The sequence below is a fragment of the Echeneis naucrates genome, chromosome 22 (genome assembly GCF_900963305.1).
Source record: "Echeneis naucrates chromosome 22, fEcheNa1.1, whole genome shotgun sequence".
NCBI classification, from domain to species: Eukaryota; Metazoa; Chordata; class Actinopteri; order Carangiformes; family Echeneidae; genus Echeneis; species Echeneis naucrates.
Genome location: NC_042532.1, coordinates 8,511,782 through 8,525,399, shown reverse-complemented (window position 1 = coordinate 8,525,399; position 13,618 = coordinate 8,511,782). Strand labels below are relative to the sequence as shown.

Below are 13,618 nucleotides of genomic sequence, written 5' to 3'. Positions count from 1 at the left end.
TTGGCCCAGTGTGTAAGGTACAAACAGCCAACACTGGTAATGGTTTCTGCCTGACTCGTTGACACATTCAACCCCACAAACATACACACTTCTTTTTCTGTTCTCTCTCTCTTTCATTTCCCAGGATATCTTTTTTTTTTCTTCTGCTCCCCCACCCCTCCCCTCTTTTCACATCAAACACTAATGTTTCCTTCAAATTCCTTTTCCTCTCCGTCTGCCAACTTTGACATCACAGGAAATTACGCTCAGAATTGGTGGTGCTGTTTTTTCTCTCTCTCTTTTTTGCTTTCAACTTCATTCCACTTCCCAAACAGTGACGCTTCTCTCATGTGGCCTGTCATCCCCAAGACACCCGCCTCCTCCTTCTACTTCCTCCTCTTCCTCATTTTTCTTCTGCTGATATGTTTGTTCTGGTTCCCATCACTCCACACATACACATACAGTTGCTTACACCCTTTTAAATGCACACACTCTCACCATTTCTGAAACTCTAATGTGTTTCTCACACACATGCATTTAGACTTTGTCTGATAGGAACTACACCAAATGCAAATTCTTGGCTTATTTGCTGGAGGCTAATGAGAGAAGTTTTTATTTCTCTCTGTGACTTCAACATTGGTGCCTCCTATGACTGGATTAAGACAAGAAGGGCCATGAGTGGAAATCTAAATTGAACTGCTGTGTTAAAAATGTGTCAGAGCATGATTGGGAAAATCTGTAAAATCAGATCATCATATAATTAGGAAAATATCTGTACTGTCATTGTGCATGCATAGAAGGGAACAAGAGCTTCCCACATGAAATTTGAGATCCACAACAGGCAAACACACCTCCACAGGAATGATGATTCACCCTGCACTCAAGAGGGCAGAGTTCAGTCGAAGTGCTCCCAGGAATTGGAGGAAATGATGAATCTAGAAAAAACTATTAATTAGCTGCGCTGATGATCTGTGGTCATAAACGTGCCACAGAAAGTGAATGCTACAGCTTCAGGATACTCCAAAAACTTTACTGTCAAAAGAATTTTACTGAATATTTCCTACAGTAGAAAGTAGTTCCCTCATAAAAACTGTTTAAAAGTTGGGGATTTCCATGAGTGGTGTTGCCTCAAGTCTTACATGTTGCTTTTGAAATAAAAAAGGGGTATTTCTTTATTTTATTTTTTTGGTACAACTGAAACTATAAGATGGGCAGCTTTGGTGCAGGACAAATGACAAAAAATGATTTTACTTTAAAAGTGAAAGTGCTAAAAGTGGTTATGGTGTTGTAATAACTGGAGTGCAGCTCTAATCAGGTGTAATTATAATGGCTTTATCAGCATTCACAACATGTTTCAAAGCTGTTTCATTGATGAGTTTTGTGGTGTGTATTCTTAATTGAGTCTGATATAAAGAACAACTGTGAGCTGCTGCACATATTCATTGTTTCTACTACATTAATGTATGTAGAGTCCTTATTTAATATGAGTGGGGCTTAATTTTAGCAGGATTTCATCATAATAATGAAAGGCAGTCAAAGAAGACCTTTTGTTTCTCTGCTAAAACCCCCTACATGCAGGCAGACACACACACACACACACAGAGTTGTTCAGTCCTGGGGAAATCTCAGATATAGACATACACACATATCTTTGTTGACGTCACGTTGCCTGGCAACATCCCAGCATGCTTGGCTGTGACAAGCTGAGGTCTCAGCCCTGAAACGCGATGCATCATGGGGGATAATACGTGCCACATCTTAACTTCACCCACAATCCCTCTTGCTGATGCAGCTACAGTCAAGCTGGTGAGAATGTTCTTTGCTGCTGATCCGGGACAGCTGCTGATCCGAGTTTGGTAGCTTTTTTCTCCTCCTCCAAAAACAGATGAAATAATGTCCCTAACATAGACATGATCTGATATACAGTATATTTTGCATACACATCTGGAGCTTGCTTTTTTTTTTTAGGCCTCCCTACTGCTGCCTGATCAGACCCCTGACCACTTTTCTGTAGGTGAGGCTCATTATGCTCATCTGAGAGTGTGGAATTAAACCTCTTCCTCCAAACTCATTACTGTGAGCTAGATTTCACCGGTTGCAGATAGGCAATGCGGTGGTGCTGCTTTTAAAGCCAGAGCCAGATAATTAGAAACTTTAGAAGCGCAGCTCCCATGGCTATAGCCAGAGTGAACAACTAATTCTATTTGAACTAATTACGTTCCATAGCGCTACGCTGTGACTGCTACGCCAACGCTCAGTCTCCCCTATGTAATACGCCCAAGGATTTCATCACAAAACACAACCAGGAATATATTTTGGTGCATGTGACGGACTGTATGTCATCATATATTAGCATGACTCTCTGTGCACAGCATGTTTTCACGTGTACAACCCCACTCCCTCCCAATTGTGTATATTTCATACTGCAAAACCCCTGAAAAGGCTCAATAATCCTTATTTTCAAGGGTTCAACATCATCAAAATGCGTCAGAGGAGATTTAGACCTGCAACTTGGGTAATGAAGTCTGAGATGAATCTTCCTTGTTAGAATTGTAGAGCACAGTGCAACCAGTGAGACAAATATGATATCATTAGAATGTATTAGTGGTTTACAAGTTGGCACTTATAAATTCTTTGGCAAATGATGCCATCATTCTTTATATTATTAGTATGTATTTCTTGGTATTTTGCAATAAGAGTAGAGGTCATTTTTGACATTTATTTTCCAATTTTTTTTGTTACTGTAAGATATTAATTTATACTTTTTTGTGTCTTACTGGCTTAAAAAAAAGAACAAATTTTCTCTTCCTAAACCAAATTACTACAAACAAAAAAATGCAATAAATATTTTTGGATATTCTGATCATACATCAGAGGCCAAGATATCCTGACTTTGACTACATAATGTGGATTTGGAAACTCCATACAACATAAACATAAACTCCTCTCACTGCTGGGTGGAAGACCTCGTCTCTCTCATTAAATGTTTGTAATGTCAACCTGTCCTGTTGATGTTATTAGTATTTTTCCCAGACTTCAGAAAGCTCTTCCAAAGCCACCAAAGACATGGTACAACAGATTGTCAGATTCCCTCAACAATGAGTAAATCAATCTTTCCCTTTTTAACCCTGCATTTCTTTAAACAACACTTAATGTCCTAAAGTCTCAGATATTGAATGAGTGTTAAAAACATGAACAAGGCTTAAAGTAAAAAAAAAAAAAAACATCCTGCACCACTTATTCTTAAGTCCTTAATTGATGTGAATTTTTTCCCCAGGTTTCATAAATTTGGCATTCACAATGCTTATATAATATAGAGGGAGGCCACGAGGAAATTTTGACACATTGTGCCCCGTCACCACAGCCTGTATCTATCATATGTCATTTGACAGTCATAATTCATTGTAAATGGGAACATCTAATTGGATTAACATTGCTTGTAACTTTAATATAATATTTGATTTGAGTTTTGTAACATGTATATTGTCTTGGTTTCTGCTTATTTTGTAATTCCCATGTATTATCTGCAATGATGCAATGTTCTGAATCAGAATCTGTTGTTGAGCTTGGTAGGAGGGGCAGGGGTATCAGATATTATACAATATCTTGCTAAACATTTACCTGCACTTATTAAATGTTCAAAAAGTTAAAAAGGATTGACATTTAGGCTAGTCTGTATCTTATTTCACAATGGAGATTAAGCTAATAGGGTATTTCTACCATTCGGACTATAGGCTACCCACCTGTCTGTGAGTAAAACTGGGTCACATACTGGCACCCTTTCCTTTGCTTCTCTCCGCTCTCAATTCTCTTGTTTCTTTGGTTTGGTGGTGGTTTAAGAATTTTATATTAATTTCCACTTATGTTTGGGGCTTATGCTATTCAGCCCCCCCTCCTCTAATTCCATTTGTAGGTGAACTCAACACAATGATGTAGCTGAACAGGTACCTAAGTGTGTTTAAACTTTTTTCCTCAGCCATATGCTGCATGCTAGAAATCCGGCACCGTGCCAGAAAACTTTATGCCTTGCATGAGCAAGACTTACACATTCTCTCGAATACTGCTTTCGTGGTATTTATTTTCAGACAATGCCAGAAATCTGTCTGTCAGTCCATCTGTATTCTCTTGCACTCATCTTTTCATGTCTTGCCCTCACTCTCTTTTTCAAACTGCAGTCATGTGTGGAAGCATGTTTCCCCCCCTGTGAGAGGTGTCCAAGTCCAGACCAAAAGACTGGGCTGACTAAATATAGCAGGCAGTAATAGCAAAGGGACACTGTGTCCCCCCTGCCTTGCTGTGGAGCCCAATATGGCTGTTTCACTCCAAACTCCACTGATGGAACTTTATTGTCTTCTACAAATGCACAAAAAAGTTGAGGTTCACTTTCTGCTAGAAATGCAAGGGACACCAGACACAAATATATACAGCATATAGTGTTTAATTAATGTGCATCCTTTCACTTTATCTCTCACCCAAACACACATACAACCTTCAACTCCAAATGGGATTTAGTTAAGACTCAATAAAGCAGACAGAAGCACTATTGTCTCCAACACAGGCCCATTGTGTTGCACAGAGACTCTGATGTGGGTCGGATGTGCTCTATGTTTACTACACAGTGAGCATTCTGCCATACGTACACAAACACTCACACACAGAGACGCACACACTCATGCAACCCCCCCCCCCCCATAATCAAGCTTTCAAATTCGCCATTGAAGAAACCTAGAGATGCACATATCCTTACACACAACATAATAACACACAAACAAACATGTATCACACACGAACATGTACCCTCACACTGTACCAAATCCATCTCTCTTTAACACATGTCTAAGGGGACCTGAGTGATGAACAGGAGTGACACCACCACATGCCAGGGTGTGAGATGTGCTGCCTGGTGTTTCAAGCATAGTCTCAAATTGAACATGCCAAGGCTTCAGGGGAAAATCACTGGAGAATGTTCACAATGAGAAGTGAATGTCCCACCGCAATATCGCTTATAATACCAGCTACAATATCTGAAATGGTACTGCAGAGTACTGCACTGACTCACAAACCACAGTGAGACATGCATGGATGCACAGAGGCAGTGCTTGGTTTCCTTGACATACCTGTTGTTGAGGGTACTGCAGAACACCCATGCCCACTTGGCTCCTCCCTTGCATGCTCATTGGATACCGGTGTGGTGGGGGTGATGTGTATTGCTGATTAGGCGGGTAAGAACCACCTCCTGGCTGCTGTGGAGTGGAGTAGGGATTGTTGGCCATGCCATAGAGTTGCGAGCGCTTCAAGGCCATGAAGTCCATGGAGGACACCTGCAGAGGCAAAAGAGAGATTAAGAGGGATGTCATCAGGATTTCTTTCTTAGCTAATATCTCACATTCATTCATGACGGTGGATTATGATTTTCTGAGAGGCATTCAAATGAATTCATCCACTCTGCCAAGTTGGAACCCCTGACAGAGGTCCACTTAATGCGCACACTCCAAACCACAGCAACCACTGATTTATTTTATAATTGCACAGCAAGTAGAAGCCTTAAATTAATGTCTACAGGTCATAAACCAGCTACAAATGGAATTAAGTAAGCAAAGATGTTTATTGCACAACGATCGGGAGCAAACTTTGCTGGAGGAGGGCCAAAGTAAAATGATTTAATTAAAACCTGAAGCTTGTATCTTTGTTTTAATGTTTGAAAGGGTTTTAAAAGAGTTGTAAATGTTGTTTAAAGCGATGTGAAGCAATAGCAATAAAAACTCTATGGCCTTGTTCCCACAACCACAACCCAACAGTGCCAATAATCATTGTGCAGCACTCCCCTCTGATTCACTATGTTGTTGCTTACAGCAAATAACAGAAATAGTGATCATTACATTGGCTTTACACTCCTATGAATCAATATAAGCGAACATATAATGGTGAGACTTTGGCAAGGATCCAAAATTTGCATTACTAACTTGCAGGTTGAGAGTTTCAACCCCCAGAGGGGATTCAGGGCAGTCAAGCAATCAAAGCACCTGCTCTCCAAAACCACACCTGGTGAGCTAGCTTCTTAGATTAACACCCAAAAAAAAAAAAAAAAAATCAAAGGGAAGAAGAGAAGTCGTCGAGGGAGATTTATTCCATTGTAAGCATTTCAGAGACTTTTTAGGGGTTGTTTGGGGTCTCAGTGAGCCGCAGCAAAATTCCAGTACAGTGCGTCGGGCTAATGCTAATCCGTCACCCGTAGCGGCGTGTTTGTCTGTCTGCCGGGCAGATAATGTGGAGTTCTTCTATCTTCCCTTTCTCCTCTCATGCTTTCTCCCTTTTGTCTCCACCGTGTAGGATCATGTGTGATTTATGACATTTTGTTCCTACTGTTTCTTACACACACACACACTTTGACTTCTCTTCTCTCATCTCAAGCACACCCCCCCCGACACACACATAAATTTTCCTCCTCCTTCCATCACCACCACCAGCTCCCTCCTCAGTTTCCTTTCTTCTCCCCAACTCAATATCACCTCGTCTAGAGAAGAGGAGAAATTGCCGCTGCCTCATATTGCCAGGCTAATATCAAGAAGACATGCCAGGGGATGGGAGCACTTTATTCAGCAGGTTACGTGCGGACGGTTACGGTGCTCTAGCTTTAAAGTGGTTTTGTCTACTGAGGCATATGTGTGGAGTAGTGTAGAGTAGAGAGAGAGAAAGAAAATCTGTTTGGGTAGCGAGAGAGATTGGGAAAGAAAGCCAGAGAGGGAGGAATGAGTGCTCTTGGGTGTCTAAAAGTTATTTCACAGCATGGAGGTGTATGTCTGTGTGTGTGAGGAGTGGGGGTTATCCTGCAAAGGGCAGCATCACCAGGATTTGAAGAGTCTAATCCTGAGAAAGAGAAAAAATGTCTCTTTGACATTTCACTATGTGTGTTAATGCATGCTTGTAGTCCTACTCATGTACTTTATTTAACTTTGATGTTCACGTATGAAGCTGCAAATATTGTTGCAAGGCTGGAGTCACTAATACAGATCTAAAATTAAATATTTAACCACCAGAAGAAGCCAGCATCTCATCTGACAAAATGATTGCAGGCAATACAGTAAAGCACTCTAGGGAATAATTAACATTATCAGCCATTTTGGAGTCAAACCTATCTGAAAATATTTTTGATAGAAATGTCAATTGCATTTTTTTAATTCTGACGGATGAACTTAAGATACAAGAATATATAGATATATAGATCTTTTAATAACTTTATCCAGGGAACTAAAATACATTTAGTCTTTGACTACAGTGAGTCTGAACTGGGAAATACAGAGAGTTAAGTGAACATGAAAGGAAGGATTTTTTGGGGGTTAATTTCCATGTGCTAAAACGGACACCGGTCATATGTTTCTAATGCAGCGACTGTTGTTTTTGCCCGAGTTGAGGGCAACACATGAGCCACTTCAATGTTTGTACAGCCACAACACACCAAAAGCAAGACATACGCACACACATTCTCTCACACAGGTCCACTAAGTATTATCTGCAGTGGAGGCGTGGCACACTCCAGTTTCTGACAATCCAGGGCACTGTGCCACCTGTGATATGGGACACACACAACTCCCCCTCCCTCCTTCCAAACTCCATCCAGTTCACCAATCCATCTCAAGAGGTCCTCTGTTTGGCAAAAATGCTGAATGCAACACAAGTAAATCCACTCACACAGCTACCGACTGTGCACACATAGTGGCAGTAAACAAACAAACCATTAACTTCTGCACTTAAAAAGACAGTGGACATATAAAAACAATGTCAGAGTTTTGGGAGCTGAGAAGTGGATGCTCGATTAAACACACATGCACAGAATTGCATAGCGGCAAAATCTTGCACTGCTTCTCACACTCACTCACAAACACTTGTGGAGAATTCTTAAAAAAAAAACAAAAACAAAAACATTCGCAATAAAATTATATAGAGCTATCTGATACATTGGTCTGTCTTCCACGCATGGCATTATCCAAACTGTCCGCAGAGGCGAGAAAAAAAAAAAAAAAAAAAAAAAGAGGCTATTCTCTGCCTCCCCAAACGGAGCCTCATATCTGCTCTCACGACATGTTCCACTAAATGAGATTTCAGCCCACTGCAGCCTTTTCCTTGAGATATGCCCACCATTTCCCTCACACCACTAGGCACAAAAAAACCCGACAACAATTCTTGACAAATTGAAACATTTTTTTTTCTCCCCCTCAGAGAAATGGCTGTACTTAGGAAAAAAATTATGAATATGACACGAAGTGAATCGTGTTTGTGCCAGGAGGGACAGCGGGAAAAAAAACTAGAGGGAATACACAGAAATTGTTTTTTATTTTCTTCAAATGTGTTTCTCCACTTTTGTTCATCTGGGCATGCCATTCAATGGAGGAGGGGGAAGAGGCATGGGAGACAATAGTAATTCAACTGCTAAATTTAAAATTCAATTTATGAACTCCTCTCCAGTGTTCTGACTCTAATTTTTTTTTTTTTTTTTTTGGCAAAACAAAGCCATTAAAACAGAACATGGGTGAAATTACTGTGGGGTGAAACCTGCTAAATTGCTTTTCTGAGCTCAATCGACAGCATTTTTATGTTGCAAAAATAATTTTACTCCTTCTTGCTTTAATGTGCTAAGTTGTTAATCAGAAAGAGACAAAACGCTCGACACAAAAGGCTTGGATATGTGGATTATGAGACACACACTGGGATCAAACAAACATAAAACAATATTGGTAAATGGTTATTATTCCAATTTCATTTTGAATGCGGGAATTATTCTAAAAAAAATATTCAGATTTATCAGCCATGGTGAATGAATGTGTTTGAGCAGAGCTGGTAAATATACACACACACACACACAAAAGCACAAACTCGCACACTATGGGCCTGTGGCTATTGCTAACCTTGTCCTTCACACAAGATGACCAAATGATCACCTGTCTGCACCAGCCCTTCATTTCAGTTATTTACAATCCACACACACACACACACACACACACACACAGAGGAAACAGTGACAGACAGAGGCAGGCTCACCCTCCTCACAGGTGTAGTGACAATACACTGAGGGCAATGTTACTGCTCTACAGGTATCAACCTATAGGGCTGCAGGGTCTTCATACAGCCAATGCTGCAATAAAATACTTTCATATGTTCTTTATAGGCTACAATCTGTTGTATTGAGCGATGGCTGCTTCAGAAATTGTTTGAACCTCAAAAGAGCAATTTAGTGAACTATCAAGATCCCTTATATCGCCTGGTGGCTTAATGCTCCGGCAGCAGCTTTTTTTTCTCTTGGACAGGTGACAGGCAGCCATGGTGCTCTACATTTCTAGCTATCTCAATGACCGAATACTATTGAATCTCCAGTGTGATGTGCAAAAGGAACAGAACTCATATGTTTATGGCTATTAAATGTAAAGACCTAATTAGCATCACATGGTGCAAATTAGTGCCATGTGAAAATGGTTCTGAATATCACCTTGAAAAGATGCCTCAAACCTCGTTGTTTATGAAAATTAGCCCCAAGATGCCTTTTGGTATTGATTATCTTCTCTTTTTCTTTGAGGGACTACTAAAGAATACCCGCTCTTACTCCTGTGTAATGAAACCATTTTAGCCTGTGTGTATTTGTGAGGAGAAACAAATAAGGATAATTACTGTCAACGGGTCCTCTTTATCCTCAGTGGCTCGTCTGTCTCTGGAGAATCAACATGCTGCAGCCAGACCCTGCTGGTCTGCTGGGACAATCAGCCTCGTCTTTTATGCTATTTATATAAACCATGCAACAGAGCACTCTCCAATTCCTTTTCCACTGCAGGACCAGGCATTGCCTCGGCCTCCAGAAAAGAAGGTCTGCATTTCGGGTTAGAAACCCTGTTCATTTGGGCCTTCTGATTTAAGCAAAGGAAAAAAAAAACAAAACAAGCCCAACAATAAATAAACCCCAGAAAAGGTGAACAGAGAAAAGATGGGAGAGGAGTAAAGGGAGAAAAAGGAGAAGAGAGACTGAAGCTGTAGGCGAATACAGATCGAGTTCCATATTAATGTGTGCAAAGTCCCCCGCTCCTGCTGACTAAGATTAGAAAAATTAATTTCATGGATGCAGAGACAATACTGATGTCATCAAGCGGAGAGGAGAGAGACAGCGTGCTGTTAACTCCTCCCTGTCTGGCCTCCATGAGGAATAGATCACACTAGTATCGGTTTATCACTTCATTTCACTGCCAGTTTTGAAGCAAGTTAACTCTAAAAAATAATATAATAAATAATAATGAATAATACTGTCAGTAACACACAAAGCCTAGACAGAGCTTTTCTTTTTTACATGAATTCATCCCAATGAATGAGAACAGAACTTGTTTGGTAAGGGTTTAGTGACCGAGCTCTGTGCACAGCAGTGTTCCCTTGTGACTGCTACATTGCTAAGAGGACCAAATTCTGTGAATTATGTCTTGAAACGCAATCCCATCCTGCATCTCAGCACACACGCCTTGTTAGTAAAAAAGTCTCGTAACGAATGACAGTGTGAAGAGTAGCACTGGTCCGCCGGGAGCTGGGTAGAGCCAAATTGCCTTTCCTCAGCCTGGTATGCCTGGATGGCACAGGCAGCTAGGCATGAACGCTGGCTAGCAATGAGAGGCATGAAATCATTTGAGGAGATAGAGGTGCAAGCAGTGACAGACATGGAGGGGATACATACACTGTGTATATATATACACAGTGTATGTTTGGCAGTGGAGCTGTGAGTTGAAGAAGAAAGGCAGCCAGAGAGAAGCCAGATAACAGGCTGTTGTGAAGCGGCCAACCAGTCTGCTTTTGTGTTTGGTGCAACGCACATAATCGGTCTCTCTCTCTCTGCCTTGTCCTCGGAGCTGTTGATCGGTGTGCCCTCTGCATTTGACACCAATATTTACGCTCCACACAAACACGCTGACACACACACAAATACATCAGGGTGCTCAGAAACACACCCGCCACTTCCAACCCCCTCCCATGTGCATCAGAAAAAGTTGCAGAGCGTTCGGTTCGTCACGGCCAGCACAAAGACGTCATTAAGAGAGGGGTGGTGGGGGATGGGAGGAGAGGAAGAGGGAGAAGGAGAGAGGCTGCTTCATCTGTCTCAAGTGAGATTGGGGTCGAAGGGTCACCGGAGCCTTTTTCCTTCGACGAGACTGAGAGCGAAAGAAGCAGCAGGGACAAAAAAATAATAAAAAAAAAATAAAAACCCTCAATGACAAAACAAGATGTGCCTGACATGCCGGCAACACACTGGCATAGAATGCAATTGTAATTGTCTGAAAACAGTAGAGGAAACACATGTGGAAGAGCAGAAAGTGCATATTTGCCAGTCAAATATCACGCTATGCAGTATCCTGTAGAAGACCTAATTTATTTAGATTCACTGCGTAACAATGAGAAGGGAAGACTTATAGACTGAAATAAAATCTCTGACAGGTTCTAATAAGAAAAAAATGTTTTCTTGGGGACATTATTTTGTGTTTTTTAAAGATCAGAAATCTTCACTCGTATACCTTTCTCACATGTTAACCGTTTTTACATGTGCTGGCCACGTGTTTTTAAACCATATGACAAAATGCTTCCAGGAAATCGTAGCACTACTTTCCTATTTTCAGAGAATCTCAGACTGCTGTAAAGTGTAAGCCTAGCTACAATCCCAATGTTCCCTCGTTCTCAGTCCTGTGCGTTTCCTGCCTGTTTTGACCCTCGGATAGAGGAGAGCTGCAGAAAAAGCCCATTTCGTTTAAGGGCCATGGTGGAACGAGAGGAATGCGCTCCTCTCTAACTTCCCCAGCCCACAGAACCCCATGGAGAGATGCTGCTACACAGCCAAATGAAAGAGAGGAAAAAAGGGGGGGCAGAGGAGAGGAAAATAACAATAACTCCATCTGCCCCAAAGAGGGAGAACAGGCTATTTGAGTAAATGCACTGCCCTTTTTGCTTCCCACGTCCCCCAGAGCTGAGCCAAAGTGCTGGTATTAAATATGCAGGCTAGATTCCCCTCTTATTCAAGGAAATCACCACCTTTGCTAATGGAATGGTATTGGAGAGGAACTGCATTTCTGCAGCTTGGATAATTATGAACGAGGTCCCGTATCACCAAGTGTGTTTATGAATTAGCTATGGTTATTCATGATATTGTGCTCAGAGTAGGGTGAAAATACATAAGTGAATACTAAGCGAGCAGACCAACAGAAACGATGCTAAAGGGTCCTGAGGGGGCTTTCTCTGCCATCCATTAGTCTTCCCTGTAAGGCAAAGCTTAACAAGCTCCTCAGGCAGGGAGGCTGCCCATTGAAGGAGAGGGAGGAGAGCAAATTATGAATGTGAAAGCGCCATCAAAAGCAAATCCACAATAAGTCCCATTCCCTTTTACCTGGCTCCTGACTTTATACGGTACTCTTAAAACACAGGCGTGATTCCAATTCAAATTTCTATAAAAGTGTTTTAATCAAGGATTTAATAAATGACAATTGTACTGTATCAATAAGAAGCAAATGGTCAAACTAGGTCACACCTGTGGAGCCTCCCCTAAAAACATGGATTTACATTCATGCTTTTGGAGCACTGCCCAGTCCTCCAGGGTGGAACTATCCATATTTCTACTGCAGGTGATCCATCACTTTAAAAAAAAAAATAAAGAAAGAAAGAATAAGACACACAAAAACACAAATAAACAGATATCCTGACCTTCCTTCCTCAGGCGGATATTAGATACTCATTAAAAGTCACCTGAAACAATTTGAACCAAATTGATTTCATTACCAGACTCGGCATGACACACAAGGCCCCCACTTCTGATAGCTCAGCGGGAAATTTACAAAGTTAATTAGAAAAAAAAAATTGATTTTCATATAATTTTTTTCCCCCTCTGCTCGACCATCATAAAGTGAAAAGGGCCTGTTGATGCGTGGTGCCAGCGATGTTCAGTATGGATGCAAACACAGCAGGTTAGAGGCTTAAGGAATGTAACTGGGGTCTCAAAATTTATTCCAGCTTTCAGTGGTAATTCAACATTGTGTGTGTGTGTGTGTGTGTGTGTGTGTTAGGGGCGGTTGATTAATTGTGTAATAGCATGTTATAGTGAGGTCCCCCCATCTGCATCTTTTAACCTCCTCACTTCCTGTGGAAACCCTCTTTGTTCATCATATAGCAGGGGCAGACGTGGCCTTAATTTGCTCCTGTAATGAATGTGAGCTCCATCCTACCACCCTACTGTGATCCCTTCCCCATAAATGGGTCCTCAACTTGGGTTTGGACCTCGGAAATAGACTTTTCTGCTCCTACAACCCCTCCAGGTCAACCTCTGGGAGGCCCCAGGCTCTGTGAGCTCAGGCCAGGCCCCCCATCTCCTCGGCCCTGACTAGGAATCAATCACAGAAGCTGGCTGGGAACATGAGGTGGGGGAGCTGGGTCGATCAATGAGAGGCTCCAGGCCTGCGGGAGTCCTGATACATAGCCTGACTGCACATACAGACCCATGATTCACACTGAACTCTAATATTCACTCTTAGTATTGCCAAGCCCTGGGGCAGCAATGTTTATGGTAGACTGGCTGTACCAGACCATATGAATAACATATGATTGAGAAAATTGAGTGGCATTTCTAACTAAAAGT

The 13,618-nt window shown here is 41.5% G+C and overlaps 1 protein-coding gene across 5 annotated transcripts in view; it reads right to left on the bottom strand.

Annotated features, from left to right (window-relative positions):
* Positions 1-13,618, bottom strand: part of LOC115036112 (AT-rich interactive domain-containing protein 1B-like) — a 158,207-nt gene that overhangs the window by 129,269 nt on the left and 15,320 nt on the right. For all 5 annotated transcript variants that reach the window (XM_029494239.1, XM_029494240.1, XM_029494242.1 and 2 more), the window contains exon 2: positions 5,097-5,300. In XM_029494239.1, the coding sequence (XP_029350099.1) occupies positions 5,097-5,300 (204 nt within the window). The remainder of the gene's footprint in view (positions 1-5,096; positions 5,301-13,618) is intronic.